General features: G+C 32.1%; 2 protein-coding genes and 1 pseudogene across 2 annotated transcripts; all 3 read left to right on the top strand.

The window, feature by feature from the left end:
- The first annotated feature begins 11542 nt into the window (after positions 1 to 11542).
- LOC108853080 (SNF1-related protein kinase catalytic subunit alpha KIN12) lies at positions 11543 to 15354 on the top strand. The gene is made up of 11 exons (XM_018626541.2): positions 11543 to 11570; positions 11752 to 12024; positions 12506 to 12690; positions 12778 to 12960; positions 13061 to 13192; positions 13267 to 13452; positions 13539 to 13628; positions 13722 to 13805; positions 14249 to 14371; positions 14752 to 14949; positions 15030 to 15354. Exons 1-11 carry the CDS (start codon positions 11543 to 11545, stop codon positions 15141 to 15143), a joined length of 1596 nt encoding a protein of 531 aa, XP_018482043.2. The 3' UTR covers positions 15144 to 15354.
- A 2126-nt stretch (positions 15355 to 17480) lies between these two features.
- LOC130512152 (small nucleolar RNA R71) lies at positions 17481 to 17595 on the top strand (annotated as a pseudogene).
- Positions 17596 to 24774: 7179 nt separating this feature from the next.
- LOC108848281 (F-box protein At5g39450) lies at positions 24775 to 26868 on the top strand. The gene has a single exon (XM_018621602.2). The coding sequence runs from the start codon at positions 24967 to 24969 to the stop codon at positions 26698 to 26700; it is 1734 nt and encodes a 577-aa protein (XP_018477104.2). The 5' UTR covers positions 24775 to 24966; the 3' UTR covers positions 26701 to 26868.
- The last annotated feature ends 968 nt before the right edge of the window (positions 26869 to 27836 follow it).

Consider the following 27836-nt stretch of genomic DNA (forward strand, 5'->3'; position numbering starts at 1 on the left):
GCGGTAATCGTGTTGAGTTATGTCCAACAAATTGTTTATCGATGACTTAATAATATGAATTTTCAACTTATGATCGTCACATGTTGAATTATAATCAAATAGCTTTGGGTCGTTTACCAATGTCAGTAATCAATACAAAAGAAAAAGATTAGTTTGCATAATTTATTTTATATTGCATTAGTAATAAATGATGTAAGTGAATTTTACATCACTTAAATAAATGACTTTGAAAATGGAGTTGTAAATAATTTGTATCATTTTATTAGTAATTGATGTGAAAATGTTACATATTTACATCAATTGTTTTAAGTGATGTTAAACTTTATTAGTTGTAATGATTTTAACTTTTACGTCAATTTTGTGAAATGATATTAGTATTAGTATCGACTAAAAAATTGATTTCATTTATTTATATCACTTATTTTAAATGATTCAAAACTAATATCAATGTTTCAAAATAATTTTAATAGTTTTATCATTTATAATTACTAATCAGATTGTTATTATTATTTTATACATAACTAATTTTATGTTTATATCAGTTTTCTAAATGATTCTAACATATGTTAAAAATAAAAAATTGATGAATATATATATATATAATTAACATAAATTCACATTATTTATAATTAATATATTAATAAAAACTAATATATTTAATTAAAATTAAATAGTTAATTAGATAAAAACAAATGTAAATGAAAGAAACAATAAGTCAAAATTACTCTGAAAACTGGTTTAGTATCATCAACCTAATTCAAAAGTCTAAACCAAATTTAAAAAAACTTTTTTCTTCTCCCATATCAGCCGTGCATGACGAGCACTTCCCCCTCCCTTTGGCTATGAACCGCACTCTCTATCATATAATATGAAAGCAATTGCAGATTTAGCCGAGAGCTAGCATTCCTGGATCTTCTGTTATATATCATCCATGTGATAGTTCACCAAAGACCATCTAAAGCTCGATGACAATATCCGGTTGGAACTGCAAGGATTTAAAGAGCAAGTTGACAGTTTGATGCTTTAAAAAGATGTGTTGTGAATATTTTTCAGATTATTTTTTAGAGACTAAAAGCTCTAGTGCTCATTATGACCATTAAAACTCCAAAGTTCGCTAGGTTATGACTTATGACCATTATTATCTAGTGAACCTAGTGAGGCTGAGTGGAGGTTCAGCGCTCTATTTTGAAAAAGTAATTGTGAAGTGAATATTCTATCAGCATCGGACAGGATAATTTATACAAAGGTGAAGTTAGGTTAACTGGTGTTCTATATTTTTTTCCGTCTACTGGATCCTTTCCGGCAACAGGTCTCCAGTTTGGAATTCTTTAAAGAACATTGGTTTGAAAATTGGCTTATAGTGAGAGATTTTAATGAGCTCATGAATAATTCTGAAAAAAAGAAATAGGAGGACCAAGGAGACAGAAGAGTTCATTTTTTGATTTCAGAGCATTGGCAAGAGAGTGTCGTTTAAATAAACTCTTAAGCTTTGGAAATCGTCTGTCATGGACAGGAGTCAGAGAAATCTTGAGTGACTGCATTAAAAAGAAGGTTTTGATTCACTGTAGATTAGAAAGGGATTTTTTTTCAATGCTGAATGTTTTAGGCTATTCCCGATCTCACATTTGGAGAGATTGGGTTCGGATCGTAGGCCACTAAATAACGAGTTTGAAAAAATCTCGGCAAAGACTGACAGGGCATTTCATGTTTGACAAACGCTTGAATGAGAAACCAGATATTACGGATGTGATATGGAAGGTTTGGTGTTTGAACTTTCCTATTGGTCAAGGGACGGTATCATAAAGAATTAAGTCTTGTAGAAAGAATTTATCGAAGTGGAAAAGAGGCTCGAATATAAACTCTCTATATTAAGAGACTACGGCAAGAGTTAGAGCTGGCAGAAAGTAAACAATCACTGGACTTGAACATGTTACCAATACTTCAGACAGAGTTGGAGAAAGCTTTTAATTAGGAAGTGGCTTTTTGGAAATAGAAGTGTAAGAACTCTTGGTTACATGTGGGTGACAAAAACACAAAGATCTTCCATGGCTGGGTGGAATCAGGGAAGATGAAAAACAAGGTTCATTGCCTAGTGGATGAATCAGGCCTGGAACACTTTTCCAATGCGAAGAAAGAGGAGATCGCAGTCAATATTTCACTGACTTTTTCTGGTCCACGGGAGCATCTGATCCTTCGGAGTTATTGAATGGGATGGACTGATCACAGAGAGAATGAACAGAGGTTTGATTAAACCTCTGTTCACCAGGCATTAATAGGATGACGGATCATCTTTTTAAAGGTTTTGGACTATCATGGGTCATATGGATGTTAATGTAGGGTAAAAACAGTGGCGGATGCCTAAACTCAGATGGGGGCACATGAAATTTTTACATTACATCCAACTTTCTAAATGGGGGCACTTTTTAGATTTCATACATATTACTATAGGAAAATCAAAGTTTAGATGGTGACCCCGTTATGTTGGCTTTGCTTCCGTACCTGGGGTAAAATAACCCAGTCCAGCCCTATCCAAAAATAATCCAATCCAGTTTATACTCAGTCTGCGAAAACCCAGAAACATTAAGATTACAGGAAAATTCGATTTTGCAGTTTTGGCGGAAAAAAATCGGTTTTCCAATTTTGGCGGAAAAACTCAATTTTCTGATTTGGCGGGAAAATTAAGTTTTCTGATTTTGGCGGGAAACCTCGGTTTTCCGATTTTGGCGGGAATTTTTTTTTCAATTTTGGCGGAAATAATCGTTTTTCCGATTTAGGCGGGAAAACTAGGTTTTCTGATTTTGGTGGGAAAGCTCGGTTTTACAATTTTGGCGGAAAAATCGTTTTTCTGATTTTGGCGGAAAGAAACGGTTTTTGAAAATTTTATAATTTAATTAAAATGGTGAAAAAAATAATAATATAATTGAAAACCCATGGATATCCAATTGCCCTTTTGTATTTACCCAACATAAATATGGGTTTTAAAATTTATACCCATAGTTGACCTAATTAATTTTAGATTAATAAAAACCCAATTCATTATTAGTGGGTTTGGGTAAATCTATGGGTGATAACCCATGTTAACATCCCTAAAGGGTCATCAAGTTACAATTTTTTTTTTTGAGTCAGGTCATTAATTTTCAAAAATTGGCCATTACTTTTGTGATGGATATTGACCCGATGAAATTCATGAACATAAAAAATGAGGAAGGTGATAAAAAAGTATCTCAGGTCGCCGGAATGTTTCAGTGGATCAAAGGAGAAGTTGTTAGCATTTATAGGTCAGAATCTTAACAAGAGACTCAAAGGGTGGTTCGCCAAAAAGTGTTCCCTTGGTGGAAAGGAGGTGTTTCTTAAGTCGATTGCTATGGCTCTCTATGCGATGTCTTGTTTTCGGTTTAAAAGAAATCATTGTCAAAAGATAACGAGTGTGATGGTGAGTTTGGTGGGATTAAGAAGAAAATACATTAGATTTCCTGGAATAAGCTGTCTCAGAGGAAAAAGGTGGGTTGGGCTCCTGGGATATCGAAGATTTCAATCAAGAATTATTGGCTAAGAAAGCTTGGAGGTTACTGAATGAACCAACATTTTGATTGCACGGATATACAAAGTACGGTACCTTGCTAACAAATTTTTTATGGAATGTAGAAAAGGGTATAGACCTTATTATGCCTAGAGAAGTATCTTATTTGGACGAGAATTGATTTAACAATGGTCTAATTAGGTCGACTGGATGTGGGAAGTCGACTCATGCATGGACAGAGAAATGGATCATGGATGATCTACCCAGAAGACCGGTGAATAAAACAATGAGATTGATGTGAGTCTTAAGGTTTCAGCATTAACAGGAACTAATGGCCAATGGGTTATGGCATTCCTTCAGCATTAAAGCGCATTCTACAACTATGGTTGGGATGTTTCGGATAGGGATATTTGGGATTTAACCGTTTATTGATTATATACAACGAAGAGTGGGTACTAAAAAATCTAAAGAATCTCAAGCACTCGCAAAAGGATCACAGGAACAAGGGCTTTGGAGCTAAGAGAAATATATGGAAAGTTCCAACAGTTCTTAAAATTCGTAGTTTTTTATGGCGGCTGCTTCAGGTGTATTTGCACTAGCAAAGAGATAGACTTCAAGTGGAATACCCATGGATGTTAGATGCAAGCTGTGTACGACAGGAACAGAATTGATTGCTCATGTTTTGTTTCTATGTCTGGTTGCAAAGGATGCTTGGAGTTGTATAGTTTTCAACTTCCCTCCTCCGATGAATCATTTAACATTTTATCTACCAATGATACCGGAGGAAACAGTACTTATAGCGAACAGAAGATCGATTCCTTGGGTTCTGTGGTATCAAAATGTGATTTTGTATGCAGGTGTACAAGATTAAATTTCTTACCAAATACAGAAGGCATAAAAGAGGAACCCCGTATCTGGAATTAACTCAATGTGGATAATACAGAAGGCATAAAAGAGGAACCCCGTATCTGGAATTAACTCAATGTGGATAAAAGAAGCAATGAAGTTGATATCAGTCATTTGGAAGATAACAAAAGGTGGGAGCCACCGATTCATGGTTATGTTAGTGCAGCATTCATGTGATCTGAAGAAATTCCTCACTACATAGTGGTGTGTCTTTCATTAAAAAGAATTAGAGGTGGGGTACTACATCATGGAAGAAACGCCTTTACCTTCTCGTGAAATAGATTCACAGAGGAGTTGAGGTGCTTGGAATGGGCTCTACAAAGTATGAAGGACCTGAGATATCAAGAGGTAATGATTAGAACAGACTTCTAGGAGATTGTCGAAGCGGTGAAAAAACCTTCAGATTGGCCACATTATCGTTTTTTGCTGCAACGGATTGGTTTGCAATGTTCAGCTTTCAGTTTAGTAGTTTTTGAGTCAGAGTCATCTACCTCAAATCAGATTTCTCAAGAGGTTGCCAACAATGTCCTGTGGGATAGTCAATTTCAATTTTGCCACGCTCTAGGAGGACCATCATGGTTTCACAATCAGATTTTCAGAGAATTCGTTTAATAGTTCATAGGCCTTTAACTTAAGGTTGAGCTGTTGTGTGTTTTTCTCTGTTTTCATTCCGTTCTTTTTTAGTATCAAACTCTACCGATTTGCTTATTTAGCATTCAATGCATACATTAAAAAAATATGATCGATTTAATTCGTATGTTATTTACATTATTGAAAAAATATATATTATCGGATTTGAGTTGGTATATAGGAAAACATAACTTAAATACAAAAACTAAACTTTAACTGGTTTTTTTTTTTTGCAAATTTACAATTGAGATGACAAGTATTTATTGATAAGCAACCTATTCCAACCTAAAACAAAACTAAATAGTATTAAAGGTTCACCAATATTAAAAAAAAAAAAGAAACTAAGAATTACAAAATAGCATTACCTTGCTAGTTTTGAACTTTTGATGTTTTGTCTATTTTTCCTTTACTTTGTATGATATTGTTAGGTAAATCAGAATATATTGGTTTTAACTCTTTTACTTTAGCTATCATATAGTAAATTATTAGGTAAATCAGAATATATTGGTTTTAACTCTTTTACTTTAGCTATCATATAGTAAATTATTACGGAAATTTTTTATTTCAATAAGATATATATTTTACATATAGTATATTTGTAAATGCAATGTTTGGAATGAATATTTAAGCAGTTGAATTCTCGACAGAAGGTTCTTATTAAAAAAAATTCATCAGTTGTAAAAATGTACAATCTGTTTCAGATTAAAATATTTAAGTATCTCATTACAAGAAAATATAATAATTCTGACAGATGGTCTTCGTTGGAATTTTGTCGAAAAAACAATTCTAGACAAATTTCTGAGGAATACGTTTCATCTGGTATATCGTATATCTTTTCAGGAAAAACATTTACTGAGAATTATTAGAAAAAAAAGGATTCTCACATAATTTTCCGAAAATATTTTCCTTCGATAACATTTGTATCAGAATTCTTTTGAGAAAACTCCCGACAAATTTTCAACGAACAAGTTTCATCAAATATTTTCTGTTGAAAATTTTCCATAACAAATTGTCTGTCAAAAAATCATAAATATTTTTTAAAACTTTTTTAAAATTATAAAAAATAACTAAATTTTGTGTTATATATAGATATATGTACAATCAATTTTTTCACAAGATATAATTCTTTAAAAAAGAAATTGATAAAAATAAATATTATTCCTAAAACTAACAGAACCTAATACAAACGACAAAATCCTGAAACTACCATTCAATCTTAATTCTATATTCAAAATCCTTTAAAATAAATCCAAATCACTAAAACCAACAACATAACATATTTTTAATCAAAAAATCTCATTTTAAATGGAAAACTACATAATTTGGAGGTGATTTCATGTGAGAGAGAGAGAGAGAGAGAGAGAGAGAGAGAGAGAGAGAGAGGGAGAGGGAGAGGGAGAGGGAGAGGGAGAGGGAGAGGGAGGGAGGGAGAGGGAGAGGGAGAGGGAGAGGGAGAGGGAGAGGGAGAGGGAGGGGGAAAGGGAGGGAGGAGGGAGGGAGGGAGGGAGAGGGAGGGAGGGAGGGAGGGGAGGGAGAGGGAGGGAGAGGGAGGGAGAGGGAGAGGGAGGGAGAGGGAGGGAGAGGGAGGGAGAGAGGGAGAGAGGGAGAGAGAGAGAGAGAGAGAGAGAGAGAGAGAGGGAGAGAGAGAGAGAGAGAGAGAGAGAGAGAGAGAGAGAGAGAGAGAGAGAGAGAGAGAGAGAGAGAGAGAGAGAGAGAGAGAGGGAGAGGGAGAGGGAGAGGGAGAGTTTTTGGTGCTTTAAGGGAGGGAGAGAGACGGGTGGAGAAGAAAATATTTTTTGGCAAATATGTATTAATAATTTGATGACAAAAAAATTCATCAGGAGTCCGTTGATTTTTTGTGGTAACCTAAAAGTTTGGCGGTCATGTTTTCCAATTTATTTGGGATTTTTGACTCTATTTCCTATCCGCCGGGAATTTGTCAGTATTTTTAATTAGATTTTGTAAAATTTTGATTTCCCATAAAGTTTCGGGAATGGATGCAAATAGTTTTTCCATCAAAAATTCTTCTGAATTTTTTGAATATATCTTCCGTCAAAAACCCATAGAAAACTGTTGCAGATTCCTAATAGACTTGAAAATCCATCGGAAACGAATTGCCATTCCAGGTTATGAAAAATGAAAAACAATTATTTAGGATATACGATTACATCATACAACATATACAGAAAGGATTACTATCTCACACACTATCAAAAACAATTAAACACTGTTTTAAGAAACTTATCTGCGAAATTGTTAATCATTTATATAAAGATACATGAATTACCAAAATGGTGATGTTATTATTTTCAAATATTGAGCGTTTATAATGAACAACATTCTTCTTACATTTATTATATGACCCGTTAACCTATTTGAGACTTTAACCCTTAAACCAATATATATTTCCGACTCTAAATTGGTATTTATTGGAAAATTTATAGGGCCCAGCAGATTCCTGATATCAATCAATTTCTATTGATTTCATAGAAAATTAAGGAAAATTTATATAAAATATATATTATTTAACTTTACCGGTAATCCAGGAAAGAGCTCTGTCTTCTCTCTATAAAAAAACAAAACCTCTGCCGTGATTAGGGTTCCCGGCCGACGGAGCAGGCTCATTTAACCGCCGTCGGTCCGGTTTTTTCTTTGCTTTTTCTTTGTTTTTCTGCTTTTTCGTTTCTAATCCTGTATAGGATCGTCTTTTTGCTTCCGGCGACGCACTCTACTCGCGGTGGTCGGCCGGCTTTTGACTCCGGCGTTGCACCTTGTCGACTCAGGTGAATGGTCGGCTTAAGTTTGGAGTCGTCTGGTCTCTTTCCGTTTGACGGCGGCTCTCGAAGGTTTGTTTCCGGGGTTGGTTTCAAGTGAACCGTGAGACGGTTGGATATGTCTTCTCGTCTTCTCGATTTCGGTTCGGTGGGAACGGGTGAGATCTCATGCGACGATGAAGCTCCTCGGTGATCGAAGGAATCGAAGGCGGAGAAGATTTGGTGTTACAGTCGTGAGCGGCGTCTGAAGGCTCGGGATGAGATCTCGAATTAAGATTCGATGGAGGCTCTCTGCAAAACGAGCTCAGATGCGTAAGGTGTGAGGAGTAGATTCCGGTAGGCTCCGGCGAACCGAAGGTGTCGGTTTGCGGATTCCGGTGGTGGAACAGAGCGGTGGCGGTCGCAACGATATATCTACGACGCGTGTCTCCTCAGAGTCGAGGTTTCGACACGTGTTCGTCTCGTTGGACGCGTAGACCGTTTCAGCTTGGTGGGCTTTAGTGGGGCATGGTCGGCCCATTTCGTTTTTTAACCAGTTTGCCTGTTTCGGTTTGTGGGCTTATGTATTGTCTATTATGGGCCTCGGCTTTGTACTTTGGGCCTTGGGCCTTCATAATAAATAAATCAATATTAGACGGAAAAAAAAAAACTTTACCGGTAATCTTTGAAGAATTTCTGACAGATATATTAAAAATATATACTTACTTAATTTCAGAGACATATGTTAGAAATTCCTAAAAAATTCTCGATAAATGTATTAAAATAAATAGATTCTCGATAAATGTATTAAAATAAATATTTATTTAATTCCATCATGAATTTGTTGGGAGTTCATGATGGATTCGAGGCCGATTTCAAAAGGATATATTTAAAATTAAATATTTATTTACTTTTATCTAAAAGTTTTAGAAAATTTCGATAGATTTTCGATAGTATATTTAAAATAAATATTTATTTATACTGTTAGAAATCTATCATGATTTCAAAAATATTTCTGACGGATATATATAGAGTTTTGTTTATTTATTTTTTTCGGAAATCTATCAAGATTTTTTCTACAGCTATTAACTAATTAAATTTTATCGGTGTTTTGTCAAGATTCCTTCGAAAATTCCTACAGATTTAGTTTTGTCCAAAATTCCATCTGAAATCCATATGTTTCTTTTACTGCATGGACTAAAATAAACATAAAATATTTTGGTTTCCTAACTTCTAGTTTTAGGACTTGATTAGTTTTCCCGCTACCACCCGCAAATTCAGTTTTTGCGGTTGGTAGTGTTTGACAATGTTTCAAAACAATCATATAAACCACTAAAAATAGCTTTAAACTGCTCTGAACCTCTCAAAATCAAAAGCTGATTTCAGTCATTGTTTGCGGTTGCAGGTGGATAAATAAATATAAAATCAATTTATATAAAATTTTTAAGACTTTAAACTAAAACTAAAAATGATAATATTATAAATAAAAATAATTACAAATTTTATATATTATTTTAAATTCACAAAAGTATCATAATTAGTTTTATAAAAAAATTAAACTAACTGTTCATTAGAATTTAAAAAAACTAATATACATACATATATAAAGATATACACATATATAAAACAAAGCAAAATATTCTTTTAAATTTTTAATATAAATCTTCAAAAATATTAAAATGATAACTTTCAACTAATTAAAAATTAAATAAATAAACATAATATTATTAATCATAATATACTGATAATTATTATATTTTATTACAATAGTATGTTTTATATTTTTATAATGTTATATATGTTTATATTGATAATATAATAATTATCAGTATATTTTGCTTCGTTTTATATATGTGTTTTTTTAGTGTTTAAAAAACACATGTACAAATCGAAGCAAAATATTCTTTTAAAAATTTTAATATATATAAATCTTCAAAATAATAAAATGATAACTTAACTAATTAAAAATTAAATAAATAAACATAATATTATTATTAACCATAATATACTGATAATTATTATAATTTATTACAATAGTATGTTTATATATTTTTATAATGTTATAATATGTTTATATTGATAATTTATTATTAAACAGCTGCAACAGCTGATAATCTACCCGTCACAAATATCCCGCAAACGTAACAATTTTCAAACATTGTGCCAGTCATACAAAAGGAAAAAATTGTCAAAACGGAACAAAAATTCAGCATGGTTGTCCATTTGGTATAATACCATCTTTGAGTTGTCCCTTTAGCATAATTTTTTTCGTATTCCAAAATTAACCATTGATTAATCAAATTAAATATATTAAACACCTTTTAAAAGTTTAACTGAATTTTAAAAAGTTTAACAAAAACGAAAAAAACGTTAAAATTTTAAAAAAAAATTTATTAAATTTTTTAATAAAACTTAAAAGTTTACAAATGTTTTAAATTTAAAATAAAAAATAAAACTTTGTCAAACATTTTAATATAGTTCATTTAAAGTTTTTTATTAAAAAATATAAAGTTTTATTTTTATTTTTATAAAGCTTAGAAAAAAAGTTTTTAATTTTATTTTTTACAAACATTTTTATTTTAATTACAAAAAAGTTTTACAAAGTTTTATTTTTATTTTTTACAAACATTTTTAAAATGTTTAAATTAAAAAGTTTATTTTTATTAAAAATTGAAGAAAAAAGGAAAAAATGTTTTTTTCTGATATTTTGACAAGGAAATTATAATATTTTCTTAACTGAATATTCCTTAATTTTTGCAAAAAAAAAAATTATTCGTAGAAGTCACATTCTACACTGTGTAGAACCATGACAAAAATCTTGAATGCAATTTCTACCTAATGTAGACGTTCGAATAGTTTTTAGATTTCGCATTCCAGAAATTTTAGAATACTTTATAAAAGGAAAAACTGCATTCGGTAGAAAAATAGCTATTTTTATAATTAGTAAAATTCGCATTCTCCATATTTAGAATTTTAATTAAAAGTAGATGGTGTGTTCTAAGATAAATAGATGAACTTGTTTAATATAGAATTCGTTTTCTACTAACTCATTTCCGTAGAAAACGAAATCTACTTTTAATAGAACGTAATTTAAAATTTTATTTATCATTTTTTCAACCAAAACAAATTACCAGTTTGTGTATATGGGTGTTTTATTTATTGTTTATATTTTTAATATTTTTTTGATTCATAAAACTATTTATTTAATTAAGTTTCAGAAATAGAAATGGTAAAAAAGAGACAAAATGGACAAAATAGATTTATACTAAAGAGACAACCATGTTGAATCTTTGTTCTGTTTTGGCAATTTTCCCATACAAAACGCTAAATAACACTTGAAACCGCAACCACCCACATCCGTAAACTCTCACACTTGCAATCGCAAGTGCTACGTTTGAACCAGTCCGGTCTTTAATTGTTTTCTCCGCAGGTTGTTCTACTTATGGATACATATCATGTATATATGCTATAATAAATATACTAAGAAATAAAATTGTCTAGTTAGTCAAACCACCCATTAACATTAATTGCAATTGTTTAAAAAAAGAATATAATATTGCCTTAAGAAATGTTGCATATATATGTGGATTCTGATACCATATAAAACAAACCATTTTTACTAATATATTTTAAATTCATATTGTCATTTTGCAAATTAATCCAGTATTAGCTAAAACAGATATTGACCATTAGTTTTAAGGTTCGGGTGTCAAAATTAATTTATTGTTATGTAATGAGTCATCATGATTCATGGAAAAAGTGTGACTCATTTTTCTTTTTTGTTTTCTTTTGTCACTCTTGACTCAGATTCTTACATAAGTCAAATCAAGATAAAGACCAAAGAGTTGCGACCGTGGGCAAAGAAGCCATACAATTGCTTTTTCTTATCTTTTACTCCTCCTTGTCCCTGTTTTCGTGTATGTGTTCATATATGTGTTATAGATTTTCATTTTTCTTTATCAGTCAAAACTTTTTCCGATTTTGATCTTGAATTTTATCTATTGCAGATTTTCTCCAACAGTAAAATGAATGAATCATCGAGTCAAACTTCCAGTAAGAGGAAATCAGTTCTACCAACTTATAAGATTGGTAAAACTCTTGGACAAGGATCTTTTGGGAAAGTGAAATTAGCTGTGCATAAAACTACTGGACACAACGTTGCTATCAAAATCCTTAATCGTGAGAAGATTAAGGAGATGACAATTGAAGCAAAAGGTATATAACGTCGGTATAAGTAGAAAAAATTACAAGATTGTGGCAATCCTTCCATGGTAATCAATAGCTAAAGTATGCTCTTGATAGTACAACTAGTTCTTTTCGGTATGGAATGTATTCTAATCTGTCTCATATTCGATTTCGAAACTGACCTGGAATGTGACAATCAAATATAACCTAACTGATAGTTTTGTGCTATTGTTGTTGATGTGTTACTATCCATATTCAACCAAAAAAATAATTTGAATGTCTTTGTATATGCATAAGATCACTTTTTCGTTTAATCTTCACTTGTATGTACGTATACAAATTAGTGTTGTCAATATGTCATCACCTATATTCGACAGAGAACAACTATGTTGCTTTATGTACATAAGGTCACTCTTTTATTGTTTAATATTATTCATACATATGTTCTTATATACGTAAGAGCTCAATCTTTGTCATCTAACCTTGATTAATGCATTCTTTAACCTCATAGTGGAAAGGGAGATCAAAATTCTCAGATTGTTGATGCATCCTCATATCATCCGTCAATATGAAGTTATAGAGACACCAGAAGACATTTACGTTGTCATGGAGTATGTTAAGTCTGGAGAACTGTTTGACTATATTGTAGAGAAAGGTAAATTACATGAAGACGAGGCTCGCTATCTTTTTCAGCAGGTTAGTTTTTCTCTTAAACTTTTTAGGGTATTTTGCAAAATATATCATATCTTCTTTGATTTCGAGAATCTGCTTAAAAATATTCAGATCATATCTGGTGTGGAGTATTGTCACCAAAATAAGATCGCTCATCGAGATCTCAAACCGGAGAATATACTCTTGGATACGAAATGCAACATAAAGATCGCAGATTTTGGATTAAGTAATGTCATGCTTGATGGTCACTTTTTGAAGACCAGTTGTGGAAGCCCTAACTATGCTGCTCCGGAGGTATATATGATATCATTTGGAAAAATTAATAATCATTTAGTTAAATTCAGTATATATTTCAAGTTTCAATTAATGACATCCGAAAATATGTGTTTCATAGGTTATTTCAGGAAAACTGTATGCGGGACCAGAAGTGGATATTTGGAGCTGTGGAGTGATATTATACGCTCTACTATGCGGTTATCTTCCTTTCGATGACGAAAGTATGCCTAGTCTATTCAGCAAAATCAAGGTATATTATCCAACGATCTTTTCACAAAATCATCTAACATGTTTACCAGTCAAATATTTATGTCCTTTTTTCAGAAGGGAGAGTATGTTCTTCCAGATCATTTATCGTACGAGGCTAGAGATTTGATACCAAGAATTCTTACGGTTGATCCTATGATGAGAATTAGCATTCCTGGGATTCGTCAACATCGTTGGTTCGATAGTAAACTTCCTCCTTATCTTGCTGCTCCTCCATTGGATAATACAGAACAAGCTAGAGAGGTCAGAGCCCTTTTCATTATTTCGTAGCAAAATAACATCATTTGTATTTTGTATGAATTAGTGAAGTTCGCATATTTTTTTTCCAGATTAATGAGGAGATCATTCGAGACGTGGTCAACATAGGGTTTGATAGAAACCAGGTTATGGAATCTCTTTTTAACAGAATCCAAAACGAGGTATAAAGTATTTTTCCAATTATTAGTTAGTTATATTTATGCTCCAAATAGTTTTTAAAAAGATTACTAAAGCTTCATATGTCGCTGTTTTAGGCAACCGTTGCATACTATCTGTTACTGGACAGTCGACGTCGTAGTCCCAGTGACTATTTCAAGTCCAATGTTAATAGGATATCGGTATTTATTTGTCTCTCTTTCTCTACAACATAAACTCTATACGAAATCAATAAAACTAATTAAAAAGAAATGGATATGGATGCAGTAACACTTCTGTTTTTTGCACATTGGTGATGAATAAAATACCCATTACTCATCTTTTCACGTTTTGAGAATACAATTCTGCTACTTTTAAACATTCACAACATTATCATCTTTTTACGTTTTTGAATTTTTTTTTTTTTTTTTGAAAAAGTGCTGTTTCGTTTTCGAAAAAGTTCTGATGCATTTTATGATTATTCAATATAAAACTTCCAGCTCAAAATTTAGCTGTTTATTAATTTGTTATGTTTCCATCCAACTTTTGATCTTACCATTTGTTGCCATTCAACTTTTGATCTTAGGTAGTTTACAGTAATCCTAAATTTTGATCTAATAGCCTGTGTCGTAATTTCTTGTTTTAGGGTTTTAATTCGACGATTCCAACTCAAGCAGTTCCTCCGTTTCCTGCATTGGTTAATCATCAACTCATGGCTGGACTAAGACCATGGGTTAGCGCTGACAAAAAATGGACCCTTGGACTTCAGGTCAGCCCATGGTTGTTGAATCTTTTTCGTTTGGCATTTCAATTGTTTAATGGTTGGAAATTTAGGACAATTGATAATCGTGCTATCTCTCTCCAATATACAAACATTATACTTTTGGACTTAATCGTTTTTGTTTGTAGAATATCATTATATAATATACTAAAATGACTTTATACCGTGCACTATTTGTCTAAACTGATACAGTTGAGTTTGAATTGTTACAGATTAACTCATAGTATATTGAATATGTTTTCATAAATCTTTTCTTTCTCACTTCCATCTTAAATACTTTTGAATTTCACATGTTGTTACTTTATAACTTTTACCAGTCAAAACTTATGATTACTGTAGTTTAAGTTTTGTTCTTGTTATGTTGACAGTGTCAAGCGCGTCCTAAGGACATAATGAGTGCTGTTTTTAAGGCTCTTCAAGACCTTAAAGTGAGCTGGAAGCAGATTGGAGAGTACAACATGAAATGCAGATGGGTTCACAAGAGTAGTATCTCCAAAGAGAAATCTAACATGATGGAAGCTGAACTTGCGATAATCACACCAACCGTTCTTAAGTTTGAACTTCAGGTATATATATACAAGGGTGTTAATTTATCGAATAAAGTTAAATGCGAAAATAATTTGTATCTTTTATTTTTTGGTTATAGTTGTACAAAGCAAGTGAGGGAAAGTACGTGCTGGACATCCAGAAAGCTGATGGACCTCAATTTCTCTTCTTGGACCTGTCCGTCTCTCTTCTCAGAGAGCTAGGTGTGATTTGAAGCTCGATATCCCTTCAGATCATGTTTGTTCCATGCTTCACTTCTTGGAATCCAATTATGCTATCTATGTTTTCTGTATTTTAGGATTAAGCTAGCTTTGGTACTAGACCAAAAAACTAGTTAATTTGTATTTGTCTATTTGTATGAGTTTTTCTCAAAATGCATGTGACAAAAAACAATATTTCTCAATCTAAATTTGTAACTATATATAATGCCACCTTGAAAGAAAACATAGTGACCACAGTGCTAGTAGCCCAGTTGGTTTAAGCGCATACATTAGTGTTGTTGTGCTGCTGGGTTCGATCCACCGTGGAAGGGATACTTTACGCCATGGACTTTGTTCCCATGGTATCAGTGTCCGCCGGATCCCGGACCTATGGACCTTGTCCCCAGAACCTCCAGATAATAAAAAAAAAACATAGTGTAAGGGATTGATTTTAGAACAATAATATGTTATATATTCATGACTTGTAGTTATAAAAATAAAAGAAAATTATTAGAATTCTACAGTAGAATGGTTTAGGTTAAATTCTTAAATGATAAGAGAATAATAAATATTTAAAAAAGAGCAGGAAAAAAATATGACGTATCCTAGCTTGATATAGAAGACATCCTAATATTACGGTTCTGTTTCCACAATAACTCATGTCGAGTTACCGTTGCTCCCAACATGGATAAGTACTGAAGTGTTTTTGCCCTATTTGCATATTACTTGTGTCCTCTTCGTCTCAGGAAGAGACCAGGATATTTACATGATGAATCTTCTTAACAAGTTAATTGCTACAATATTCTTTTAGGAGTGCTTCAAAAGCCTATGTTAACAGGTTCAGTTATCTCACAAATATACTAATGTTAGGAAAATCTTTACCAGCTGGAGAAGCACCTACCGACCATATGTGTCCACAATTAATATCATGAGCCGTCTAATTTATTCTCTCATGATTAAGCTGTTTTGGCTTAATTAGTAAGAGTATTTTGAAAAGGTTAATTTTCTGAACAAGGTTTTTGCATTGGTAGAGGATATTTCTTTTATTTTGTTATTAGGGCAATTTTCCTAAGACACTGAAATATTTTTTTTTCAACCAAAAACATATAAAGGGAAGATAATCAGATGAAATTTTAGTAAAGAGTTAAAAGATTCTTCTACCCTTATTTTATTAATATATAACATAATATAAAATAATTATTTAAATAAATAATAAAAACAAATAAAAATGAAATAAAAATGAAATAACTTTTTATTATTTTTGAATAATATAATATTTTTCCAATTCAAACTTCTTTTATTTTTTCAAAAAATAATATTTGGATTTTTTTGTGAAATTAAAAATTCTTTTGAAACTATTTAAAATTCTCTATTTCAAATATTAACTATTGTTTTTTAATTCCTACACCCCACTCCCCCCCACAGCCATATCCCTCAAATCTAAACCCTACATCTAGATTAGTTAACTCTATGTGTATAAATATATATATATATATATATATATATATATATATATATATATATATATTTACCTCTTTAATAAAATATTTTAGTTATTTTAATCCTGGTATTATATATATATATATATATATATATGATAAATATGTTTAATGGTATCTTAGAAAACTTCTCTTGTTATTATCCTTTTTGACTTTTTGGATCTTGATAAGTTCAAAGGATATAATTTCTTATGAAAACTCCTTGCGGAAATGGAAGATGCTATTTGTTATCAGTATCACTGAAAAACAAAAATTTAATTCAAGAAGAACTTGTATGATACCAATGTGTTAGGGATGAGCTTGATTCAACGCATTTAAAACATGGAGTATATAGTAAGTGTTAATTCTAGAAATGTCTCAAATATTTGTGCATTAGTAAAAAGTCAGTATTCGTTGGACCGGATGTATTTCTAAAGGGAAATTGATAACATTAGTCTTTTGGTAGAAATTGATATCTTCGATCCCTCTTGTACCAAGTACCATTTGCATTGACAAAACACATTACTTGTTGACTTTCTAAACCTTTTCAACCTCAATAAACTCAATGGGGTGCTGCTGCTCTTGATCCTAACAAAGTTAACCTTGCCATGTTAAATTATGTATAAAAGAAGGAGATTTAGCTTGTTTTCAGAAACTCAATTCTTTTTTGGTATGCATATCATCATACCCAGCTCCTCTGTTGTTTCTTCTATAATCATTACTATAAATTGGGTCACTCTGAGCCAATTTCTCAACAAGTTCCATCTCCTCATACTCAAACATTCCCAAGAAGTGTTAACAGCTTGCAATGTCAAGCATGTTTACTCTGAAAAAACGCTTCTGAAGAATGTGCTCAATAAGCTTTCTTTTCTAAAGCCACGATGAGGACATTGCATTGTGTAACCCTTTAACCTTTCCTAAGAAGTTTATGGAGGCATGTGGCCTTGGACCTACTTTATTGAAAGCTTGTAAACGCATTTCTTTGGCTCCTTTACTGAAAAATCTTAGTTCTAGAAACTTGTAGAGGCATGTGGCTTTGGAAACCTATATAGGCATGTAACCTTAACTTCCTCTCGTTGAATTTCTGGTTCCTAGAACATTGTAGAGGCACATAGCCATGGAAACTTGTAGAGGCACATGACCTTAGCATCCTAAGGAACTTGTATAAGCATGTTACCTTGCTTCACTTTAAAGTATATCAGCGTAACTTGCCAGGAAAAGCAGTAGTAAAGTGGTCAAGGCTTATTTTTTCTTCTATGTCAGATTTGTTGATAGCTTGTGGCTATGGCTTTGTAGGAGCTTGTGAGGAAATAGCTTTGATTTTTTTATGGGTAAGGAGATCCATTATGTTGAACTATGTTTTCTCCTTGGGTAGGCAGAAATAAACGTGACGGCTGCTGCTTCTTTCTTGGGGTGAACAACTAAGAAAGTTGTAGGATTTACATCATTTGCGTATCATTCTGATTCGTGCAACATGCTCTCAGGAGTAAGTAGTTGCAACTTGATAGATTTCTGCCTCCTCTTAGGATAAGCAGTAGTAAGGGAGTCGAGACTCATTTCTTTATCAAGTAAGCGGACATAAACTCATAGTTATTGTTCCCTTTGTTGCAATCTTGGCTTTTTCTGCATTGGATTGAATGTACATAATCCTTTCTTCTGCATGGAATGTCGGAGGTGGCCTTTGTTTACAGCTTTAAGATCAGATTATTTCCTTCTACAATGATTTTATAGCCGGAACTTGTGTTCACGTACATCTTTTATTCCCTTTTCTTCAAAATGTTGTAGAGGATATGATGGTTAACATGTCATGATGTAGAGTTAGCATTTTTCTTCGGCTCCTAAGAAGGGAAAATCTGCTAATAGCTCAGATTATTATTTCCTTCTAAGATCAGATTATTTCCTTTTACAATGATTTTATAGGAGAAATTTTTGGGACCAACCAATAGGATTTCATATTCAGTATCTTTCAAAAAAGGAAATAAAATATTGTCGAGTTATATTATATTTTTAAACTAAAAATAAAAATAAATAAAAGATAATATTAACAGCAAACAAAAACACATTTTGAAGAAAAAAATATTTTTAATACCGTCAGCCAAACACTAAACCCTAAATATTAAACCCTAAACCCTTGGGTAAACTGTAAATCATTGGTAAATCCAAAACACTTGGATAAATTCTAAATCCTAGAATTTAGGATTTATCCAAGGGTTTAGGGTTTACTATTTAGGGTTTAGGGTTTAGTGTTTTGCTGATTGTGCTAAAAATGTTTTTAAAAAAATCCAAAGATTTAGGATTTATCCAAGGATTTCACAATGGATTTAGGATTTATGATTTAGGGTTTAGGGTTTAGTGTTTTGCTGACGGTATTTTAAATATATTTTTTTGCGACTACTATTATTTTCTATTTATTTTTTATTTTAAAAACATAATAAAATTTGACAATATTTTATTTCTTTTTTAAAAGATATTGAATATGAAATAACAAAATCTTATTAGTAGGGAGGTTCAGGGTGAACCCAAGAATTTCTCATTTTACAGCGGGAACTTGTGTTCACGTACATCTTTTATTCCCTTTTCTTCTAAATGTTGTAGAGGATATGATGGTTAACACGTCATGATGTAGAGTTAGAATTTTTCTTCGGCTCTTAAGATTGGAAAACATGCTAATAGCTGGAGGTAAAGTAGTAATTGCAACTCGCCTGGTGTTTGGGAAGTGATTCTCCTGATTTTGGTATGTTCTTGTCTTTTTTTTATATGAACTCTATTAAGGAACTTTTTTCAGAAGTTCAATAATTCTCATCTCCAGTGAGATGTATTTATTTGTTTTATGATTGTAGTCATTGTTCCTTTCACATAACATTTTTATGGGATCTGTTGAGTACTTGATAGCTGTTCTTTTCACCCTGCTTTTTAGCTGATTTAAGAATGAACTACTTTGCCCAAAAAAAAAAAGAATGAACTACTATCTAGTTGCTGATACCAGAAAGAAAGATGGTTTTACAATTAACTCTTAGCGGTGGTATGATATGCTTGTAGTATTCCCAACAAATTTTCTTATAACTTCTCTTTCTTTTGGAATTCCTCTAAGTCTAAAACCAGGAAAAAATATATTGTCTCATTCTAAGGGACCTTACATTTTTTTCATGTGGGGTAGAACTGTATACCTGGACGCATTGGTGACGTTTAGGGCACGCTAGATTGTTGGTATTGGCTTACCCGCTGATATTGATGCTGGTAATGACTCCTCCTGGTTGGGATCATTGGATCCAAAGATTGTAGATGTGTTATTTGTGGTTGGGACCCAGAATCTGCAGGAACTCATAACTAGTTAATGTGCTGACTTTTCTTTCTACTGTTAGCACCGTGTTTTACTCCCTTAAATTCGTGTTTAGGGATTCCAGCTGCATAAGCTTTGGATCTGGTGAGATTAAGTTGTTTCCTTGCCATAAATGATTCGGATCGTGAATTTTTGCAAAAAGATGTACTCCCTCCGTTCCTAAAAATAGGATTTTCTGGATTTTATTTTTGTTCCACAAAGAAAGATTTTCTATATTTTTAAGGTACTTTTGTATATTTTTGAGGTACTTTTGTATATTTTTGAGGATCATTAATTATGAATATTTGAATTGATTAAATTTTATTGGTTGATAGTTATTGGAAATTGTATAAAACATAAATAGTAAACTAAAGTTGGTAAATATTTATTGTAGTCTTAATAAACGTGAAAACTCTAGAAAATCTTACTTTCAGGAACGGAGGGAGTATAATATCTCTTCCGCCTACCATATCGTCATGTAGTTAAATTCTCTCTTCTTTATTTTTTTTTTTGGCATCCATTCTCTCCTCTTTATAGTGTCAAATTGTTAATGGTAATTTTGGTACGGTGATTCGTGGTTATCTCTATGGAATGATAGGAAGTAATAATATGTCGCAATGCTTTCTCCTGCTTCAGTTATTGATAAACTAGGAGATCGTGCCTTTAGTCTACTGTCATATGGTATGTGCCAGTATATCTTATTAATGTCTTCATTGCAGCAGGGGAGATGGATCGTATGGCTTAGAGCTGCCTTTCTATAGTGATGACCACATGATCTTCCTGCTCCAGTTGTTGGTTCCTATTTCCAAAGGTGTCTTTTGGACACATAGACGTGTCACCATGGAAGAGTAGTTGGATCATTCAGTGGAGATTGCATATGTACCATTTAGTGAGAGATCAAACTATTTGTAGTTCATATTATCAAGGAATATAGCCTAGGTAGCTTTGTTGATAGGTGACCTTATGGACACATGGATATGTAGTTGATAGGAGTCATTTGGTCTAAAGGGCGCATGGCCAGACCAAATGGTAGACTAGTCAAAACTCTTAGTGGCTTTAGTGGCTTTTCCTCATGAACCAAAACTCTTAGCCAACCCAAGTAATGGTGCGACGAGCAATGTATTGCATTCACCTAGCAGAAGAGTGAGAAGTAATGTTGGTTAATGACAAACGAAGACAAGACGATCATACATATACCAAACACGAGTTTATAAGATCATTAATGTATCTGCTCTCCAATATACAAACAGTTCTTTGATGCGTGAGTATAGCATTTTCAAACATCTCTAGTGATGACTACATCCCGCCAACATGCATAAAACAAAGGAAAAGTCATATAAAGTCTTTTTTAATTACACAAATCAAGCTTTCACCTTTGAGGTTCAGAAACGCCAGAAGTAGCACGAACCTTCAGCTCCTATTGATGAGAAAGACTTGTGTTTCTGATTACGGAAACAAACGCAATGCCACGTCGAATCTATTGGGAAAAGACCTGAGTGAGAAGTTACTTGATTCACCCTGAAACTCAAAACGAAAAGGGTTCTAGTCGGAGATTTGAAACCAAGAGAGAGCAGCTGAGAGAACAAGGTAATGTGACAAAGAATACAACTCGATCGGGATAAGAATTTAGGGTTAGGCTAAAGAGGATTGGTAGTTGATTTATCTTAAGTTATTTTGTTTTTAAGCTTTTAAATATTTGTTGAAATATAAAAAGACGACTTAATTAGGGTTTCAACAAATACTATACGAAATAGACAAGTTTAAGTTGGTAATATCCTACAAGGAAAAATATGTCGGAATTTTTATTTTATTTTGGCAATTTTCTCAAAAAAATTTGAATCTAAATGATTTTTTTTAATAAAAAAACTAGAATTTGATCCACGTTGAAAGCGCATGATTGTTAGTGAAACCTCTATAAATTAATAATGTTGGGACTACACCAAAACTATAATTTTTTATTAATTTATAAAGATTATTAATTTATCGAGATACTAATTGAACCAAAAATCAATTTGGAACTATGAAATTATATTAATTTATAGAGATATTAATTTATAGATTATTTATTTATAGAGGTTATACTGTAGTTGAACAATCTTTTTATTTAATATTTTCTGTATTTTAATTAAATTGTTTTAAAGATTTGTATTCTTTGTTGTTTTGTTAGAATGGTTGTCAACCAGCCAATAAAAAATAGGCAAATAAAAGAGTGATCTGAGCTATCTCCTGGCGATCAGTAGCCAACCAGATATCCACTGTCCCGTATATTTGTTGTTCCGGATATCTGAAATTTTTAAATTTTAACTGAATATTTGATTCGAACCATAAAAATAAATTAAAATATAAAATATAAAATAATATAAATAATAATATTTTTTTACAAAAATCATTTATTTTTTTAAACTCTAATAACTAGTATAATAAATTAAGTAAATAAAATTACTGTAAAACTGATTAAATATAATATTTATATAACTTATATATATAACAGTTTGAATCGGATATTCGTTTTTATAAATATTAGTATTTTGGATTTGATTCATTTTTACATATATTAGGTGACTTTTCCGTACTCATGCACATGTATAAATATTTATGAAATGATTAAATTATAATAATTATTAAATATTTTTAGTATTTTTTATTCGTATTAGGTTATTTTGTAATTCATATGTATGATAAGTAAATAAAAAGTATATTAAGTATCATTATGTTACCATCCTAATTAGATATGTGATATTAAAATTTTATATTTTTATATTAATTCAAACATTTATTTTTTTAAGTTATTTTTATTCTTTTAAATTGAGGAACGATTTTTGTTTTTTTTAATTATGTTAAAGTTGAATTATTATTATTTTAACTTCAAGTATTTCAGTTCATCCTTTCTTTTTAATCAAATTTCAGTTCGCCCTCTTATATTTTCATATATATTTTGTATATCTGATATATAATGTTTCAGAAAAATAGAAAATATATTAAATCAAACTGCATTTAATAAACATAACTTGTAATATTTTTAAATTCATGCACATTTATGAATATATAAAATAAAACTAAATCATAAAAAATGGTTGATTTGATCTCCATATTTTGACTAGTTTGGTTATTCATATTTTGGTATACTGGGATCTATTGTTTTATGAAATAAATCAAAACATTTGTATTACAATTAGAATAAAATAAGAATAAACTTGTTAGCTATATTTTGGTTAGATTGAATAATATTTTTGTAAGATTGTGTATAATTTGATATATGTTGTTTTTGATAAAATTTTCAAAATTGAAGTGTTGAAAAATTCATAAGATAGTACACCAAAAACTCATGAGTTGTATCCCCATCAATTTGTTTATATTCAGTTCAGATGAAGCAATATTAATAAATTTAATTTTCATTGTAACATTGTTTGAATTGTTTATTCAGTTAGTAATTAAAAAATAAAAAATAAAAGATAATATTATATGATAAGTTTTTGTTACTAAAATTTATAATAATTTAGTCAAACTAATATTCATCGTAATTTTTTATTTGTCTTGTTTATAGCCTCACATTTTTAAATATGTATTTGGTTTTAAAATAGTCACAAAATCTAATTGTTTTTTTTTGAAAAATGATATTAAATAATCAGTTATCTTGTTTAAAATGTTTTTAATCATTGATAAAAATATAGTTATAATAAAATTATTATTTTTGAATAACGATGTCTATATTATTTTAGTTTCAATTTATTTTATAAATTATTTCTTAAATTTGTTTAAGTATTTCTTTTTTTATTTATGTTTTTAACAAACACAAAGAATAAATAAATCGTTTATATATATAATTTATAGAATTTATATTATATATTTACCTTTTTATTAGTTATGTGTTTTTGTAAAAAAGGAAATTTAAACTAAAAAACTTACTAAAGTCTTAATAAAAATGAATTAACAATAGAATAATTAAATTTATTATATTCAAATGAAAATTTTATTTTTTAGAAGAAGATTTATAAAATAATTTATACTTTCAATTTTTTGTTAAGCTACATTATATATTCATATATAGTAAAAGTTTATATATTTTCCCTTTTTATTTGTGGTTATTTGAGAAACTTTAGTAGATATAATTAAAATTTATGTGTTTAAATTTTATAAATATTTACTTTTCTATTTATTTGTTTTTCGAAAAATAAAATTAAACTAAAGAGTTAACTAAAATTTTATTATGAAAAGGGAATAACAATAAAATATGGAAAATTTAATATATTCAAAGTAAAATATTATTATCTTTTAAAAGAAGATTTTTAAAAGAAATTATATTTAAAATTGTTTGTGAATCTATGTTATATATGTATATATTAAAATTATATTTTCCTTTTTATTTATATTTTTTTAGGAAAGTTTAAAATAATAATTAAAGTTCATTTTAATTTTATATGTTAATATTTTATAAATGTTTCCTTTCTTGTGTTTTCAAAAAGGAAAATTAGACTAAAAATTTAACTAAAAACTTATTATGAAAAATAGAAAATAAATTATTAATATGAATCATATATAATATTTTAGTTTATTAAGGATATATATGTAATTAATCATCGTGAAAATTAACGTAAATGAAACAATTTTTCAAATAATATTATAAAAATTACATATTAACATTTAGTTTCTTTTGTAAAGTTATATGTATCCAAATTTTTGGTTTGAACTGAAATGAATAACAAATTTTTGTAAGGATATTTTGTTTAGACCCGAAAACAAAGTCAACAAAAATGGAATCCCTCAAAAGACAACGTCAACGAAGAGAATGATCCCCCAGCCGACGGTCCCAACCTGGGCATATTACTAAAATCATATAAATATAATGATATTAATATTTTAAGAAAAAACAACCACTCAAGAAAGACTGTAACAGTCAACTACAGCTTGAAACGAAAGACGACTTTTCTTATGTTTGCGATCTCATTCAAACCCCCCAAGGCTACTTTTCGATCATCAAATTGATTTCTGGGTTTCTAGTTCACGAGATTCAGTTTCTCGGTTTATTGAAATTTGTAACAGATGAAGATCGGAGACTTGCTGTCGGAACTTCTTCTGTCCCTTCCAGAAGATGTCTTCGCCCTCATCTCCCGTTTCCTTTCACCGACCGACGTTTGCAACCTAAGCCTATGCTGCAAAACTCTCTGCGACCTTGTTGATTCGGAGAAGATATGGCTTGTCCAATGCGAAGTCGTAAAGGTTCTTCCTTTATCCGAAATAGTCCGATGGCGAACCGGGATCTCTTCTTACAAGTCTCTTTGTCGGTTTCTCGTAGATGTAATGAACCCTCTCGTCGGTGTCTGGGTTCACCAGAACCCTGAACTCGGGAATGTTGTTTACGTGATGCCTGGTTTCTTGTCTGTTATCGGTTGTCGGATCATTCCGCAAGAAGTTGGTTCTTTGGGGATTCAAGAAGGGAGGCTTATGTGGTCCCCAGTGTTTGAGATTGTGTCTGGTTTCGATGGCTCGGCGAGGTTTTTCCTCCATGGGATAGATAGAGAGAGCAGTTTCTTGTACCCTGGTTTCGTTACCAGCATTGATAAGTGTTGCAATGTTCTTCTCCTCGAGGTTGAGCCCAAGAAGAGACAAGAGATTGAGAGAACAACAGAGAAGGTTAACCGGTTTCCTTTTTCTAAGCTACCTTTTTGCGATAGAAGGAAGTTGCTTTACTTGGTGACGGGACATGTAGGTTTGCCTGTGCCTGAGCTATTATCGTTGAGAGATGATAAAGCGACGTCGTTGGAACGAAGAACCATGCTGCTTAAAAGGCACAAGTTTGGTGTGAACTGGAGTCATATGAGCCTGGAGGATGAGTTGTGTTACGATCCGATTCAGGTGGAGATAAACGATGAGCTGTGGACGCATCTTGGTTACGGCAGAGATTTTCGCCGTGTGGATGATGAGATTCAGGTGCAGGGGACGACGCAGAGGAAGAGCTTGAGCAAGTATTTCAGAAGTGGGATCAAGAATATCCTGAGGAGGTCTAGCTCAACTGGTTCGAGTTCTTCTTCAAAGCAGCAAGCGTCTTCTTGTAGCAGTGAGATTAGACGTTTCAATCTCCAAACGTTTCTTAGCTCTGGTGATTTTGTGGGTCTTAGCGTTAAAGCTTCGAAGATTAAGCTGGCTTCTTACCGAGCTTGGCCAAGCATGCACGAAACTCATTTCGCTCTTTACAAGCTACCGATTAAGACACCACCTGTGGAGGATAATGAAGAGTATGCTGGCTTGTGGGGAGGAACTTTTGGCTGGCCACCTGGAAAATGCAGTGAAGATAAACCAGGTAAGGCTCTTTTCTTACTGATGCTCACTTACGAAGTATCTCAAGATGGTAGTAGTGAGAGACTTCTTGTCGGGACGAAAATACTAGAAGGCACTCACTATGTGATGCATCCTAATGGATCTGCAATGTTTGTTGTCAAGATTGGTTCACCTACTTCTTCTTCTGAGATCTTTCCTTTTGATAATGGAGAAGAAGAATATGGTTTCGAGTGTTCTTACACAGGAGAAGGTATTGCAAAGGGTTATGGTTTCCGGTATCCTGGATACAAACCGGGTTCGCTTTTCGTGACATCCAAAGGCCTTCTCATGTTTGTTTGGAAAGAAACTAAAACTGTGTTGACGTTGCAAAGACTTAACCTTGAAGAGCTCTTGAAGAAGGGCGTTTGTGTATCGCCTTTGCCTCCATGTCTGAACTTTACTTATCTGACGAAATCTCATACTAATGTGTTTGCCTCAGGACAAAGAACATCATCATAGGAGGCTTTCTTCAACATATTTTGTAAGGTTCTCTTGTTGACATTATATAATCTCATTGTTGAATGAAAAAGAAAACTGCAACATAAAAGTATGAGTTCAAAAATATGTGTGTACTAAGCATATAAAACAATGTATTGTTAATGTAACTAGATTTGTGTCTAAACTAAATATATACTAGATCTTGATCCACGTTTTGCAAACGCAGAATATTTTATGATGAAAATTTCACTAATAACTTAACAAATGTTTTGTTAATTTGAAAGAGCATGTATTTAGAATAGTTTGCATTTAAATCAGTGTCTTTTAATTCGACCCGATAATACGAATAATTCGATTAAGATTTAAAATATCTACTAGATGGCCGGCCCGTACCCTGTGCGGGCATTGTACAGATTCAAATTATATGGGTAGAGTTGGGTCTGCGGATAGACCCACCCCGTCCGTCCCGCCAACCCGCGGGTCACCTAGTTTTTTGACTCATAATTTCGATCCGCATGACCTGCAATGAAAGATTCAAAATACCTGCACCTGCCCCGCCCAAATTTGCAGGTAATTCGTGGGACCCGCGGGTTAAATATTACGGAATATTTTGTATCTATTTAAGAGAGAGAAAGAAAGAGAGAGAGAGAGAGAGAGATTCAGGTAACTCTCTCTCTCTCTCTCTCTCTCTCTCTCTCTCTCTCTCTCTCTCTCTCTCTCTCTCTCTCTCTCTCTCTCTCTCTCTCTCTCTCTCTCTCTCTCTCTCTCTCTCTCTCTCTCTCTCTCTCTCTCTCTCTCTCTCTCTCTCTCTCTCTCTCTCTCTCTCTCTCTCTCTCTCTCTCTCTCTCTCTCTCTCTCTCTCTCTCTCTCCTCTCTCTCTCTCTCTCTCTCTCTCTCTCCTCTCTCTTCTCTCTCTCTCTCTCCTCTCTCTCTCTCTCTCTCTCTCTCTCTCTCTCCTCTCTCTCTCTCTCTCCTCTCTCTCTCTCTCCTCTCTCTCTCTCTCTCTCTCTCCTCTCTCTCTCTCTCTCTCTCTCTCTCTCTCTCTCTCTCTCTCTCTCTCCTCTCTCTCTCTCTCTCTCTCCTCTCTCTCTCTCTCTCTCTCTCTCTCTCCCTCTCTCTCTCTCTCTCTCTCTCTCTCTCTCTCTCTCTCTCTCTCT

This window comes from Raphanus sativus, chromosome 4 (genome assembly GCF_000801105.2).
Source record: "Raphanus sativus cultivar WK10039 chromosome 4, ASM80110v3, whole genome shotgun sequence".
NCBI lineage: Eukaryota > Viridiplantae > Streptophyta > Magnoliopsida > Brassicales > Brassicaceae > Raphanus > Raphanus sativus.